Genomic DNA, 13,486 nt, shown 5'->3' with positions numbered 1-13,486 from the left:
ATTCCCCTTTTTCAGATAGAAAATTCTCCGATGATAGTCATCGTAGTTTTAATTCTTTTTCACCATCCTACATTCAAACGCTTTTAAAAGAGAGAGTAATTATTCAAGATTTGATATTGAATTGTGCCATGTCCATGCTGTCAAACACAGAGTTAAGAAAAGTAAAGCTAAATCACTTCTTAACAACAAATACAATGTTAGTAGTGAAACATAAAAACAGAATTGATTTGTGAAGAAAAAAATTAAATAAAGTGTTCCTGTTATCTTATTTTGGTAAAAACATATTCATTTATTTAAAAATTTTACGACAAGAAAGAATTATCTTTCTCTCATTTTTCCCCTTTACATAAAAAACGGTAGTAAAACAAAATAGCAGTAAATCCCTGTACACTCAACACACCTTCAAAAGTTTTAAACCTTTAAAGTTTTATTACTTAATATAAACCATGCAAATCTTTTATGGTGTCCTTGAGAAATTATATACAGTGGACCTTCAGATATCCGGACGCCAGATATCCGGATGCTGCAGTATCAGGACGATTTTTTTTATCGGAACAGAATTTTTAAACTTATTTTGTCTTGTTTAACTGATAATTCAGATATCCGGAAAAATTGACTAGGAACCAAAGCATCCAGTTATAAATGAGGCTACACTGTAAATTATATTCATGTCTATTTTGAGATGGAAAAACCTATATAATATGTATAGTGGAAGATGTGCCTTGTTTAGAAAAAAAGTTTTAAACAATAATACACAGTTATAGTCTGGATTTTTATACATGATGATAATCTGCATTTAGGATCATTAATGTCTGTCAATGGTAATGGTTTTGGATATGGATATCGGCCTGGATAGCTCAGTTGGTAGAGCACCTGACTAGAGATACAGGGGTCCCAGGTTCTATTCTCAGTCCAGCCATACATTTACTCCTCTCCTGTTATAGATTTACAGGTGTCATTGACAACCCCTGGAATTGTGGGTGAAAGTCCTGTCAGGGGCTAAAAAGGACTTGGCTTAATGTCTTCAAGGGCAAAAACAATTTAAGGAGGGAGGAATGTAATAGTTCGGGGCATGGATATCGGCCTGGGTAGCTCAGTCTACAGGAAAGCACCTGATTTATGAGTGATGAAAGGAATTCAAGCTTTGATTCCTGGTCCAGCCATACATTTTCTCCTTTCCTGTTACAGATTTGGTGCCGTTGACCCAGGGATTTTCCACTCACTTTTGGGAATGGGGCCCAAGCCCTTGGAATTGGGAATTTTACGACATTTTATCACTTATTGGGAAATTTTATTGTATGATGTTTTTCAAGAAATAAATACTTAGATGAATAAAAATTAATCTTTTACTTAGATCTAGTTATTCAGAACTGTGAATTAGAGGATTGATCATTATAATAAAGTTTTACCCAAGATTCTACAAAATTTTGTTCATTTCATTCAAATTTCCAAACCTATTAAAACATGTTTGTATTTTGTGAATCATGTTCAGGTAACCTTCTTGAGTTCGTCTTTAAAAAATTAAACATAGGCAGTTCCTTTTTGGGAAAAAGGGAGAGGTTTTGCAATTGCAAATGGGGCCCATATTCGGCCTTACACAGGGTAGTGGAAAATCCCTGGTTGACCACCAATGGAATTGCAGGTGAAAGTCCTCTCAAGGCCTAATAAAAACTTGGGTTGTGTCTTAATTCATAGGGTCCCGAGTTGGAATCACTGACCAACTTTTACATTTTCTCCTTTCCTGTTACACAATATTTCAATTGATTGATAATTATAAGCATGATGTCTTTTTCAATATTTCATACTAATTAAGATCATAAATATATTGTACCAGTACTATACAGTAACACTAGCACAATATAGTAAGAAATGGAATTTTGATATCAGTAGGACTTAATTAATATTGTAATTATGAGTTTCTCTTTTTAAGTGCTTGTATAATAATTAATCATTCATAAATTAAAATAATTAAGTACACTGTAGTGTAAATAATTGAATGACCCAATATATATGTGCTACCTGACAACCGTAGGCATTCCTTAAAATGACGATTTTTTTTTTTCTCTAGTACATTTTATTTTCATAACAAGTGAAATATTGTATTTAGCGCGCAAAATAAAAGCGCTGTAAAAAATATTCTGCATTTTGACACATCCAGTGATATTCATTTATTATCAATTAATTAACTAAAAATACAGAACTACTGGTAGACTTACCTTGTGAAGATCTTATTCAAATCATAAACAGCTTTAACAGGTTCTTTAATCTTGATTAATCACAAGATTAGCAGACTAAAAAGCAGAGTTTGTATCGTTGATAAGGTGCCCCATATATCATTGAACAAAAACACTCGCTTACATCATTTCAAAAAACATTTTAAAAAATTATGGAATCTATTTTTGTGTGTCTGAGTAGAAAAAAATACAATTTCTTTTAAAATATTTTTTTCTAAATGGAATATCTTAAATATGGTCTCTTAGAAGTTAGGTGCGGATCACAGATCTTCAGGAAAAAAATAAAAACATATTCCGGAAAAATACAATTCACCGTAGATGGTTTTGAATGTTATTAATACAAAAGGATGTTGTCAGGTGCTCTCATGGATCATTTCACACTTTCGAAGGTGCAGTTGTCATCTCAATGACAGCAGGAATCCCTGGACATCTCACACGATAACTACGAACAACGTGCAGGTAATTGATTTTTTTCTTCATTAAAAAAAAAAACGGTAACGATGTCCAACGCGCAATGATGTTTACATTTTTTTCTACTTAAAACCAAACAACTACTGCAAATGGGTATAAATTCCTCTATCATTTAAACATTTAAGTTAAAAAAAAATAGGGAGAGGGGCGTTGAATATGCATTTTCGGGATGAGTAAAAAAAAAAAAAATAGGGCAGAGGGGGGGGGGGGGGGGTCACATAGCTGCAGAACTGTAGCATTATGGTTTTATATATTTGTCTTTGACCATAAGGCTACAGATCCCGTAATGCAAAAAATGTGCAATTTACGGCGCAATATTTTTTGCACTCTTTAGAGGAGAATTTCTCCACTTTCCAGCATCGATCAATTAATTACCTCTCACTCCCTATTTCTAGGAACATTATTTAACTAAAGCCCGTGTCACACTGTCACGATTTATAGCCACGATTCACTATGAATTCAAAAATCGCAACAAGTCGGGATTTATCGCAGAAGTACTCGCAGGATATCTTCCTTAATCGTGTTGGATCGCAGCAAATCGCCATACTTGGTGATTGTTTTGAGCATGTTCAAAACAATCGTGGACACAGCACGATTTTTTATTATTCATAGGCAATCGCACAGCATCCGCACTGCACTTGTACTCATAATCGTAGTAAATCTTCAAAGTTCGTGCAACATTCATGGAACTTCGTAGTACTCGCGACACTACGAGAGTCCTACGAGTTATTTCGAGTGTCCTTCGAGTTTGTGCGAGTGTCTCTCGAGTTACTGCGAGTGTCCTACGAGATACTGCGAGTGTTCTTCGAAATGATAAGAACATAGTACGTCTTTCCCAAGAATATGACACGAAAAAGGACGATTGATGGCAATTGCTGTACGAAAACTGTGATTGAACTACGATTTGATACAATGTAGGCAGACGGTGTCTGATGTAAACACTTTCGAAATCAAAATACTGCCTAAAATAAAAGGAAAGAAGCTTAGAAAAGTGAAATAAACTGAAAATACATGTGTTACAGAAACTATAAACAGCGTTACCAATAAACACACGAAGAGATTGAACATAATCAAAAGTTCCACACTGTAGTTTTTACCATGATCAAATAACATACCGGTAACTATGAACTATGCTGTTTAATGATTTCAGACAAATCTCCCTTTACTCTATACTAGTATATGCATTCCATTACATGTATAATCGTAAGAAATCGCCATTAGTTGTGGCAATATCGTGTATGTAACGTGGCATATCTTAGTCCTTCGTACGAGTATCGTATGTGACCGCGTTTAATCCTTCATAATTGTAGAAATATCGTAACCAGTTCTAACGCTGTTGCCATAGTTCGTACTTACATCGTACAAACAGGGCTCGACATTAACGCTTGTCCGCTTGTCCGGTACCAATGAAAAAAAATTTCGGACAAGTGAATATTGTTGGGCACTTGTCCGATTGGACAAGTGATTTTTCTATGTAAAGAAGTCTTCATTGACAAATAATAATAATAAAACAAAAACCCAACTATTGTAAAGTTTATCGAATATAAACGGAAGCAGTACATAAACCTGAATTTCGATCCCGATATCAATCGCTATGCAAGTTCACACTTGATCGGGATCGATGTTCACTAATTGCAGCCATACTATTGCATGGCGTGGATCTTACGATGTTTGCGAGTTTGGAATATATTTGATTGATATTACAGATTCACTTGCGAACATTTATGCTATTGTCAGGACAGGAAGTCTAGATAAAATTTAGTTTTATATGTGTTTGTATTATTTATCAATAACAAGCACATTTAATTTTTTAATTGTTTTCAAGTTGACATAACAAGACATTCATTGAAAAATTTTCGGACAAGTGAAGTTGAAGTTCGGACAAGTAAATATCTTGGTCACTTGTCCGAATGGACAAGTAGGGAAAAAAGTTAATGTCGAGCCCTGACAAACCTCGTACTTTGTCGCACAGACATCGCAGACACACCATTCTAAGCAAAATATTCGACACGCTTCTCGCAAGACAAACCTGGAAATGAACGGCGATTTTCAACTTTTATTAATTCGTGGGTAATCGTAGCATAAATTGTGACAGTGTGACACGGCCTTTATCTGTGTATTTTATCCATCTCCCAACCCTTTATAGTTTTCTCTACAAGAGATAAACTCGCTGGATTAAAATTATTTGTTAGATTGCTAAAAATTCACTTCAAGCGAGTTTATTGCCTGTAGAGACGTCTATAAAGGGTTGGGAGGTGGATAAGATATACATATTGGCTACAGAGTGTGTCTAGACTTAGGGAGTGAAAAGTAGTTGATTGACCATGCAATGCTAAAAAGTGGAGAAATTCTCCTCAAAAGAGTGCAAAAAATATTGTGCCGTAAATTGCAACTTTTTTTGCATTACGGAATCTGTAGTGTTATGGTCAAAGAAAAATATATAAAACCATAACGCTACAGATCTGCAGCTAGGTGTCACTTAGCTGCAGAACTGTTGTGCTATGGTTTTATATATTTGTCTTTGACCTTAAGGCTACAGATCCCATAATGCAAAAAAAGTGCAATTTACGACACACAATTGTTTTGAGCACTTTTAGGGAGAATTTCTCCACTTTTTAGCATTGGACGACCAACTATCTTTCACTCCTGTATTTAAAACACATTTATCAACCAATCAGTATTTTTGTATCCACCTCCCTATATATACCCTTCATAGTTATCCCTGCAAATGATAAATCCCTGGACACCGCACATGAAGAAAGTGCAGGGAAATTATTTTTTTCTTCATTATAAAAATAAGTAATGATGTCCCACGCGCAGTGATCTTTGGTGCAGATTTATCATGCAATGTTTACATATTTTTTTTTTCTACTTAAACCGAATAACAACTATTGCAAATGGGTATGAATTCCAATATCATTTAAACATCTAAGTGAAAAAGAGTGGGAGGGGTGCGTTGAATATGCATTTACGGAATGAGTAAAAAAATGGGGGGAGGGGGTGTCACTATGCCAGGAACAAAACAAATGTAACATCGGGATGAAAATACATGTATAAGGATTTATGCCACGTTCGGAAATGTTAATTGCCATCTGTATTTTGTATGTTCCTCCGTTACTGCAGAGCCCCATGCACTGTTGCACGTACATAGTGTAGGAATAGTGTTGTTTTGGCAGTGAGCTGTGTCTGCCTTTCTTTGTTTGTTTGCCTTTCCCAACCGACTGGTTTTTTTTTTTATAGAATACCAAGGAAAATGTTTATTAATTAACATGATTAACATGATTTGATTTTAAACAATAAATTCATCATAATTTTTTTTAATTTCATCTCATAAATATCTGTTTTAATTTTATGAATACATTCCATTTCAATATTTATTTGAAAATTTAGAATTGTATTTGATCATAATTATGATATTGAATTTTTTGTGTGTGTCTGTGTGTGTGTGTGTGGGGGGGGGGGGGACTTACACATAAAAAGGCAGAGGAGAAGCTAACAGAGGAAGGGGAGTGCTAACACATAAAGGTCAAGAAAGGGAAGGGGCTAATAACATTTCAATTCTAACCATATAAAGGCAAAGGAAGCAGCTAACAAACAAAGAGATGGAAGAAGAGGAGGGGCTAGAACACAGAAAGGCGGAGCCTAAATCAGAAAAACAGGCAGGAGGATCAAAGAGACAGAGATCCAAAAGAAATAAATACATGCCGGACACTGTACCCCTCCAGCTGCCACCGTGTAAGATATGCGAGAAGCCTGCCTCTGGAATTCATTATGGGGTCAACTCCTGCGAAGCCTGTAAGGTAAATTAATGGTTGTTTAAACTCATGATGAAATTTTATTATTTTATCATGGTGTAAACTTGCAAAGTAATATATTGACGGTGCGACCGTTAGGGCGAGCGCAAGGTAATATTTCTTATTATCATATATATTTTGGTGTGTATAAGACTCTGATGTCATATGACGTCGTTTGCATGTTGCTTTACCAAACCGAAGTCTGAACAGGGCTGATTTCAATTAGTGTACGATTATTTTGTGCAAAAAACAGATAAATTCATTAAATCAAGGCAAATTTATTTTTCTTTTAACTTTTATTGTTATTCTTGCGAGAATGTGGCTTTAACGTTTGTGTACGAAGCGGTGCATTGTGGGTCAAAATTACTGTGGCAAAAAATTTTATGGAATGAATGTGTATTAGTCCAAATTTTCTCTTCGCCCAGTCATTGTCGTTAGAGCTTGCAGTTACAAGCGTCCCTTTGCAACGCTCGCTAATATTTCCTATTACCGTATATATTTGCCTATAAGTCAGTTTTTTGGAAGTTAATCTCTGGTCCAACAAGCTATACAGGTATGAGGTCCTCTGTGATATATAAGCTTATATTTCCCAACTTATTGTGAGGCTATTAAATTAGCCTCATTTCATTTGTGAAACTGTCTGTATTCAGCTGTGATTTTGGGTCATGTAAAACACTGCAAAGTAATGTAAAAGTGATTTATAATTGACTGTTTTATTGAACAGGGATTTTTTCGACGCTTTTTGAAGAAGAAGGAGCCCTATAAATGTACCAAGGGAGGTAACTGTGACATTCTAAAGACCACGGGAATGTTATGTTCTGGCTGTCGTCTGCAGAAGTGTTTTAGTGTAGGAATGTCAAAGGAAGGTATGTCATTTTGATCCTGTTTTAAAATTGCCCTATTGCAACAGTTGCAAAAAGAGCAAAAATAAAACAAGAGCAAAAATTTCCCCATACATGCATATGTAACTTTAAAGTGAAAAAAGTCTTTACATCAAAGGCTCCTTGTAGTAGAGCATTCACTGGAAAAGTAATACTGGCTCATGATCCCTTATTAGTTATAGGAATTAATCTTGAAATTTGATATGGTATCAGGTATTGGATGAAACATCTGCTAGTAGAATGAAATTAATCAAATTGATTGCAAGTTTTCTATAACACCCTGTACATTTGTATATATAAATCATGGCAGCATTGGTTATTGATCCCACTGCAAATTATGTCACTTCTATTTTGCACAGCACTAACTCACAAACAACAAACACACACACAAATTTGTTATTGTTTTTACCAACTGTGTTGCAAGGGGATAATTTATTTTTATCATGTATAATTAAATCTATACTTTCATTATTTTGGTAGGAATACGCCAGGGTAGATACACACTTCAAGAAAGAACAAATGCCATTATAGAAATGAGGAGACTTAAAGAGGAGGAAGACACGAGCAAGGGACATTACTCAAACTGTTCTATAAAGTGTGAAACTGACTTATCTCCCTTAGATGATCATACTAGAACATCATTGTATGTGCAATCCACATCAGAATCCCTTTCTTCATCCCCAGGTTCATCTGGATCCCATGATAATAGTTCCTCATCTAGATCTCTGTCAGTCAAAGGTCATGTCAAAGGTTATAGACTCCCGTCCACAGAAAATCCCTCACCTGATTCATCCCAAAATGGCAGCTCTAATCCCACAATGATCAAGACACAAGCCTCTCTCCCAAACATCAGTGTACACAGTGAGGATTCGGGGTCCACGTCACATTCCATGGCAATGCTTTCCCAGAATTCCAGTGTAAACATTCCATTACTTCCTGTAATGGCTGGTGATATCTTAGAGGGTTTAGAGGAGCAAACCATTCAGGCGTTCACGGACAGTTTGATGAGAGGATACAACGAGATGAAGCCGTTCACCAAGGACATGGCTGATGAGCAAATCCATGCCTTACTGCAAGATGGATATGTAAGTAGGATGGGGCAATTGTTAAGAAGAGGAACGACGGAAGAATTTTATTATCATAATGATTGTCCATTTCAAATTTGAGCAAAGAAGTGGAGGCATTGAATTGTTTTCAGTCGTCATTTGAATTTTTAAATTGCTGAAAATCTATCTCATGATGATGATTTTACTACAGTATTGTGGTGCAGTCCTGTATAACACATGACACATCAATATTTTTGTAGTGTTAAATTCATTATGTAGAGGTTGTACTTCTCAGTACTTGTAGTACTTTGATAATGTATCAGAACCATTACTGCTCAGTTCATGCCAAATAGTCCTTGAGATTTGTACAGTCACCCACATGTGTCATTTCAAGTTCAGTCATATACATAGAAGAGCCTTCCACATCAAACTTAGCATATAATACATATGTATTTATATATTAAGAATTTTTGTTACATACTAGCATAGTTTTATAACGTAAAATTATTTTTAGATGAAATATAACCAGAAAATCCAACTGTTTGGAAACATGGACCCCCTCCCCGCCAACATCTACAACGAAATCTTCAACGTCACCAACATGGATATCGACGGACGTACGAAAATTCTGGAGCTGATTCGGACAGAACTGGTCACTGTTATCCACGAATACGTGCGCTTTACTCATGGTATCCCAGCATTCAAAGACTTACCTGGGAAGGATCAAGCAGGGCTTCTAAAGGGTTGGTGTTTTATTGGTCATTTTTATAACACAATTACACTTCAGGATGTACTGTAAAATGTAAAATAGGGAATAACTCTCTTCTCATATTGTTTTGTTATTTGTACTGTTAACTTTATCCACAACACATGAGCAGAACCATATAAACTGAATACCAATACATCAGCATTGATGGTTATAACTAATTATAATATGTGTAGACAATTTTCCCCTTTATAATACATTAATTTTGTCCAGTTAATAGATTTTTATATGTTACTTTTAAAATTTTCTTTTTTGCAAGTTATTTTCGTATTAAATTTAATCAAATATAAAATATGCAATTTTATAGTTTAAGCAGAATATTTATACTTGTCTATGGTATCTCTTCAAACTTAATTTTGAATTTTTTTTTTTCAGCTGCCAGACTTGAATTTTTCCTGATGCTGTGCTACAGGACTTTGGACCCAGAGACAGGGATGATGGTGTCGTACACAGGTCACGTCCTTCCCATCAGGCAGTTCTGTGCCTACGCCCCCGAGGGCATGTCTACGTCATGGCTAGAAGTGTCATGTGACATTCGCCGTCTTCAACTTCTGCCCAAGGAGCATGCAGCCATGTTGGCAATTTGTCTAACATTTACTGGTTTGTGTGTGCTACTATCTCTTTTTTATTTCCCTAACATATTATTAGTCATCCAGGTTCAATCAAGAGCAATCTAATTAAAATAAGTTATTAGATCCACTTGCATACTTGTTACACTAACATCTAACAACATTCGGATTTCCATAGAAGGTCACATCAGAGGTCAAATTCACAACAACTCTAGATGCTTCAACAAATGTACGATGACTCTGCAGGTGTTGTGATTGGTTGATAGAATTTGACCTCTGAGTGTATGACCTCTATGGGATGTTGTTAGATGTTAGTGTTGCGAGTTTGCATTCAGATCTAACATTGATTTTAATTGGATTGAATCAAGAGTATAAGATGATTTACCCCTGATTTTATACAAATTGATAAGATTTACAATCCATGGCTACAATGCTTCGTGACATATTTTTGTGACATAGACACTATGTAATGTGATATTACATCTTTAATCCCTGTCTCAAGCCAGTTTACTAACCGATCATGTCTCATGTTTTAAGCTAAATAGGAAATAAATAAGTGTATATTTATAAAAAGTTAATATTTGTTGTCTTTAACTTCCATATCATTGTCCCATTCCATGGATATGTCAAACTGACAAAGTATAGTGAAAGCTGAACCACTATATGCTTATATATTTCAACTTTGATTTTATCTAAAATCAAACACCATCTCATTGGCAAAAGTTTTTTCCTAGGTCCCGATGGAGTTTGAGATAATGTTGTTTTACAGTATTTTAAAATCATGGCAACTTCTTTTTTGAAACATCTTTTTCCCCCTTCTGCTTAATGTATTTATCACTGATATGGTATAGACACACTGCATATTAATTAGATTAACAACTTTTGAATTAAGGGCAAAATATGGACCATTATTTAACTTATAAAGTTCATATGTTGGCTGAGAATTAAGCTACAGATTTAGTGATTAACAAAGTTACATGTATTTATATACAGTGGAGCCTCATTTATCCAGATGCTTTGGTTCCCATTCAGTTTTTCCGGATATTTGAAGTGTCCGGATATCTGAATTACTAGTTGAATGAGACAAAATAATGTTAAAAAATTCGGTTCCCATGAATAATCGTCCGGAAACTGAAGCATCCGGATATCTGGCATCCGGATATCTGAGGGTCCACTTTGTTACATATGATAATCATTCAAATTGCTTCTTGATCTAAATTTTTTTTTTTATTGTTTTTTTTATACACTCTTAATTTTTTTAATGCCCTGTTCACATGGAGAGTTTAATTCGAATTAAACGTAAAGTTACTGCGAATTAGCTTCGCTTAGCGTTCACAAGGAGAATTTAATGCGAATTAGTTTAATTTGAATTAATTTACTGGGCATTAAATTACTTCGCATTAGCACCGTGTGAACACTAAGCGAAGCTAATTCGAATTAAATTTTGATGCATGCATAAGGCCAGAATTAAGTCACAGGACACGTGTTGGTGGTTATATATGGGTATTTGTGATATTTTTGGTTCAAAAATTGAGGAAAAGTATGTTAAACACTGAAATCAATGAATACCTGTAGCCACTACATGGTGTATCAAAGGATGGCTCTGCATACATGACGTGATTTACAAATGACGTCATAATAGACTTACTGACGCCTGACTATAGAAGAAAAAATTTAATTCGCATTAGTTTACTTCGCATCAGCTGTTTTGTGAACGCAATTTAATTTGCATTAATTTGATTCGCATTAGTTTACTCTGCATTAACTTACTGCGAATTAAACTCGTCGTGTGAACAGGGCATTAGTTTAACCAAAAAAAAATCATTCTTTAGACATAATTCCAAAGATTTTCAGTCTGAGTTAGAAAGCATTAAAATGTTTAGTGAACACAATATATAATTAGCACCTTGTGGCCTTTCAGAAAGTTCTATAATATTACAAGTCCATGCAGATAAGATATGAATTATTACTTACAAAAAGTTGTTAATTGCATGAACTTTAAATAATTGGTTTTCCCCCAAGACCTGTAAAAATGTACTTTTTCTTCTTTCAGCTCTTACAAATGATAGAATCAGGCAATGTAGAGTAACTTATTATGCAGTTTCACTTTTGTAGATCGCTGTTCCCTAGAAAACCCAGAGGCAGTGGAGAAAATTCAGGTTAACTTGCTAAAAGTCTTGCAGTACCTCCTTAAGGAGAGATATGGGGAAGGAAGCGGTCGTCAGTTGGCCAAAATCATGGACGTCTTCATCAAACTGAGAGGCCTGAACGAGGAGTTCCTGATGGTGTATAAGAAGATCTGCCAGGATAAGTTCCTTATTGAGCAGCTGCCTGAATTATTACAGTTTCTGTTTGATGAATGAAACAAGGCCAAATAAGTAAAACATGTATAAGTGTTCTTTGTTTTGTGTTAAGGTGGCTTGGTCTTTCCCTGTAGTCTTTAGGAAGGATAACCCCCGAAATGTTAAAATGGATGAGTCGGTTTTTCCTTTGTAAAATCTCCACCCTTAACAATTATTTATTTGAATATTTACCCATAAATTTGCTTAATTAAGGTTTGCTGACCCCTCCTTCATAAAATTGCCTAGATTAAAAGGCCATTTATGTCAAATGTTGCCTAGTAACATATGAAAAAATCATAAGCATTTTAACTACATATTTTATATCATTTATATTTTTTTGAAAATCATTAGCATTGAAGCAAAAATGTTATCCAAGTGAGCAGTGGGATGATAAACCTTAATTTACCCTCATCAGTTAGAATGTTTTTTTCACATATACCTATTTATATACAGTGGAGCCTCATTTATCTGAACGCTTTGGTTCCCAGTCAATTTGTCCGGATATGTGAAGTGTCCGGATACCCGAATCACCAGTTCAACAAGACAAAATATCATTTCAAAATTCTGTTCCGATGAAAAAGCGTCCGAATACTGAAGCATCTGGATATCTGGCGTCCGGATATCTGAGGGTCCACTGTATGTAAATTATAAACATATTATATACTTTACATTTTACATTTACAGAGTTTGTATTGGGCATGTTTGAAGTACTGTAGATCACTAAATTTTCGCGACACCTTATTTTCGCGAGATAGTCATTGACTCTTGATTAGCGAGACAAAATTTTCACGAATTGTGGTTATAGCTCTATGTAATCTTAAGGAATGCTATTATACGCGAGAATTAAATTTTCGCGAATGTTTACGCGAAGTAATAAAAAGTGATTTACAGTATTTAAATGTTAATTTTATATGTACACTGTATTTCAGGGCAGTGTTATGCATGATGTTTTAATTATAATTATCTCAGGGAATTGTTTAGTTAGTGTTCTTTCATCAAAGAATTCCATTACATATATATAAGTAAACTTAGTTAATTTACCGATTCAGTATTAATTTCCTAGTCAAAATGCTACAGGATCTGTAGATGTACTTTTTTCCCACAGGGTCATAATTTCGTGGACTCTCAATTTTTGTTTAATCCATGGGTTGAAAATTATGCGGAATTCTTAGACTGTCACTATATGCCTTACATTTATATAAAGTACGCTTGGACAAATTTCCGCAATAATCAACTTGGCTAGCCAAGGATTTCTGATACGCTACTTTCCTCATGAACCCTTGGCATACGATGAAGTCAGAAGATGGGAATGTTTTCGTCACATGATCTCGAATCTATCAGGTACACACATATTGCATCATCGACAGAAATAAAGACGCGTAC

General features: G+C 34.9%; 1 protein-coding gene across 2 annotated transcripts; it reads left to right on the top strand.

Annotated features, from left to right (window-relative positions):
• The first annotated feature begins 2,588 nt into the window (after positions 1-2,588).
• LOC134247481 (nuclear receptor ROR-beta-like) lies at positions 2,589-12,539 on the top strand. Of its 2 annotated transcripts, XM_062729837.1 has the most exons (7): positions 2,589-2,693; positions 6,280-6,505; positions 7,224-7,365; positions 7,861-8,465; positions 8,941-9,169; positions 9,568-9,792; positions 11,877-12,539. In XM_062729837.1, the coding sequence occupies exons 2-7, from the start codon at positions 6,308-6,310 to the stop codon at positions 12,122-12,124; spliced, it is 1,647 nt and encodes a 548-aa protein (XP_062585821.1). In that variant the 5' UTR covers positions 2,589-2,693; positions 6,280-6,307; the 3' UTR covers positions 12,125-12,539. The 2 variants fall into 2 exon arrangements, with proteins under 2 accessions (XP_062585821.1, XP_062585820.1); XM_062729836.1 differs by lacking the exon at positions 2,589-2,693 and having other exon boundaries at positions 6,240-6,505.
• The last annotated feature ends 947 nt before the right edge of the window (positions 12,540-13,486 follow it).

The sequence above is a fragment of the Saccostrea cucullata genome, unplaced genomic scaffold (assembly GCF_032062105.1).
Source record: "Saccostrea cucullata isolate Sc308-1 unplaced genomic scaffold, CSIRO_AGI_Scuc_v1 ctg2157, whole genome shotgun sequence".
Classification (NCBI taxonomy): Eukaryota; Metazoa; Mollusca; class Bivalvia; order Ostreida; family Ostreidae; genus Saccostrea; species Saccostrea cuccullata.
The sequence above is the reverse complement of the archived record's forward strand: the minus strand, read 5'-3'. Positions and strand labels throughout refer to the sequence as shown.

Coding starts and splice junctions, on each gene's coding strand:
- LOC134247481 (XM_062729837.1), top strand. CDS start 6,308: ATGGAAGAAGAGGAGGGGCTAGAACACAGAAAGGCGGAGCCTAAATCA. Junction 8,466..8,940: donor CCTTACTGCAAGATGGATAT/GTAAGTAGGATG, acceptor AATTATTTTTAG/ATGAAATATAACCAGAAAAT. Junction 9,170..9,567: donor TCAAGCAGGGCTTCTAAAGG/GTTGGTGTTTTA, acceptor TTTTTTTTTCAG/CTGCCAGACTTGAATTTTTC.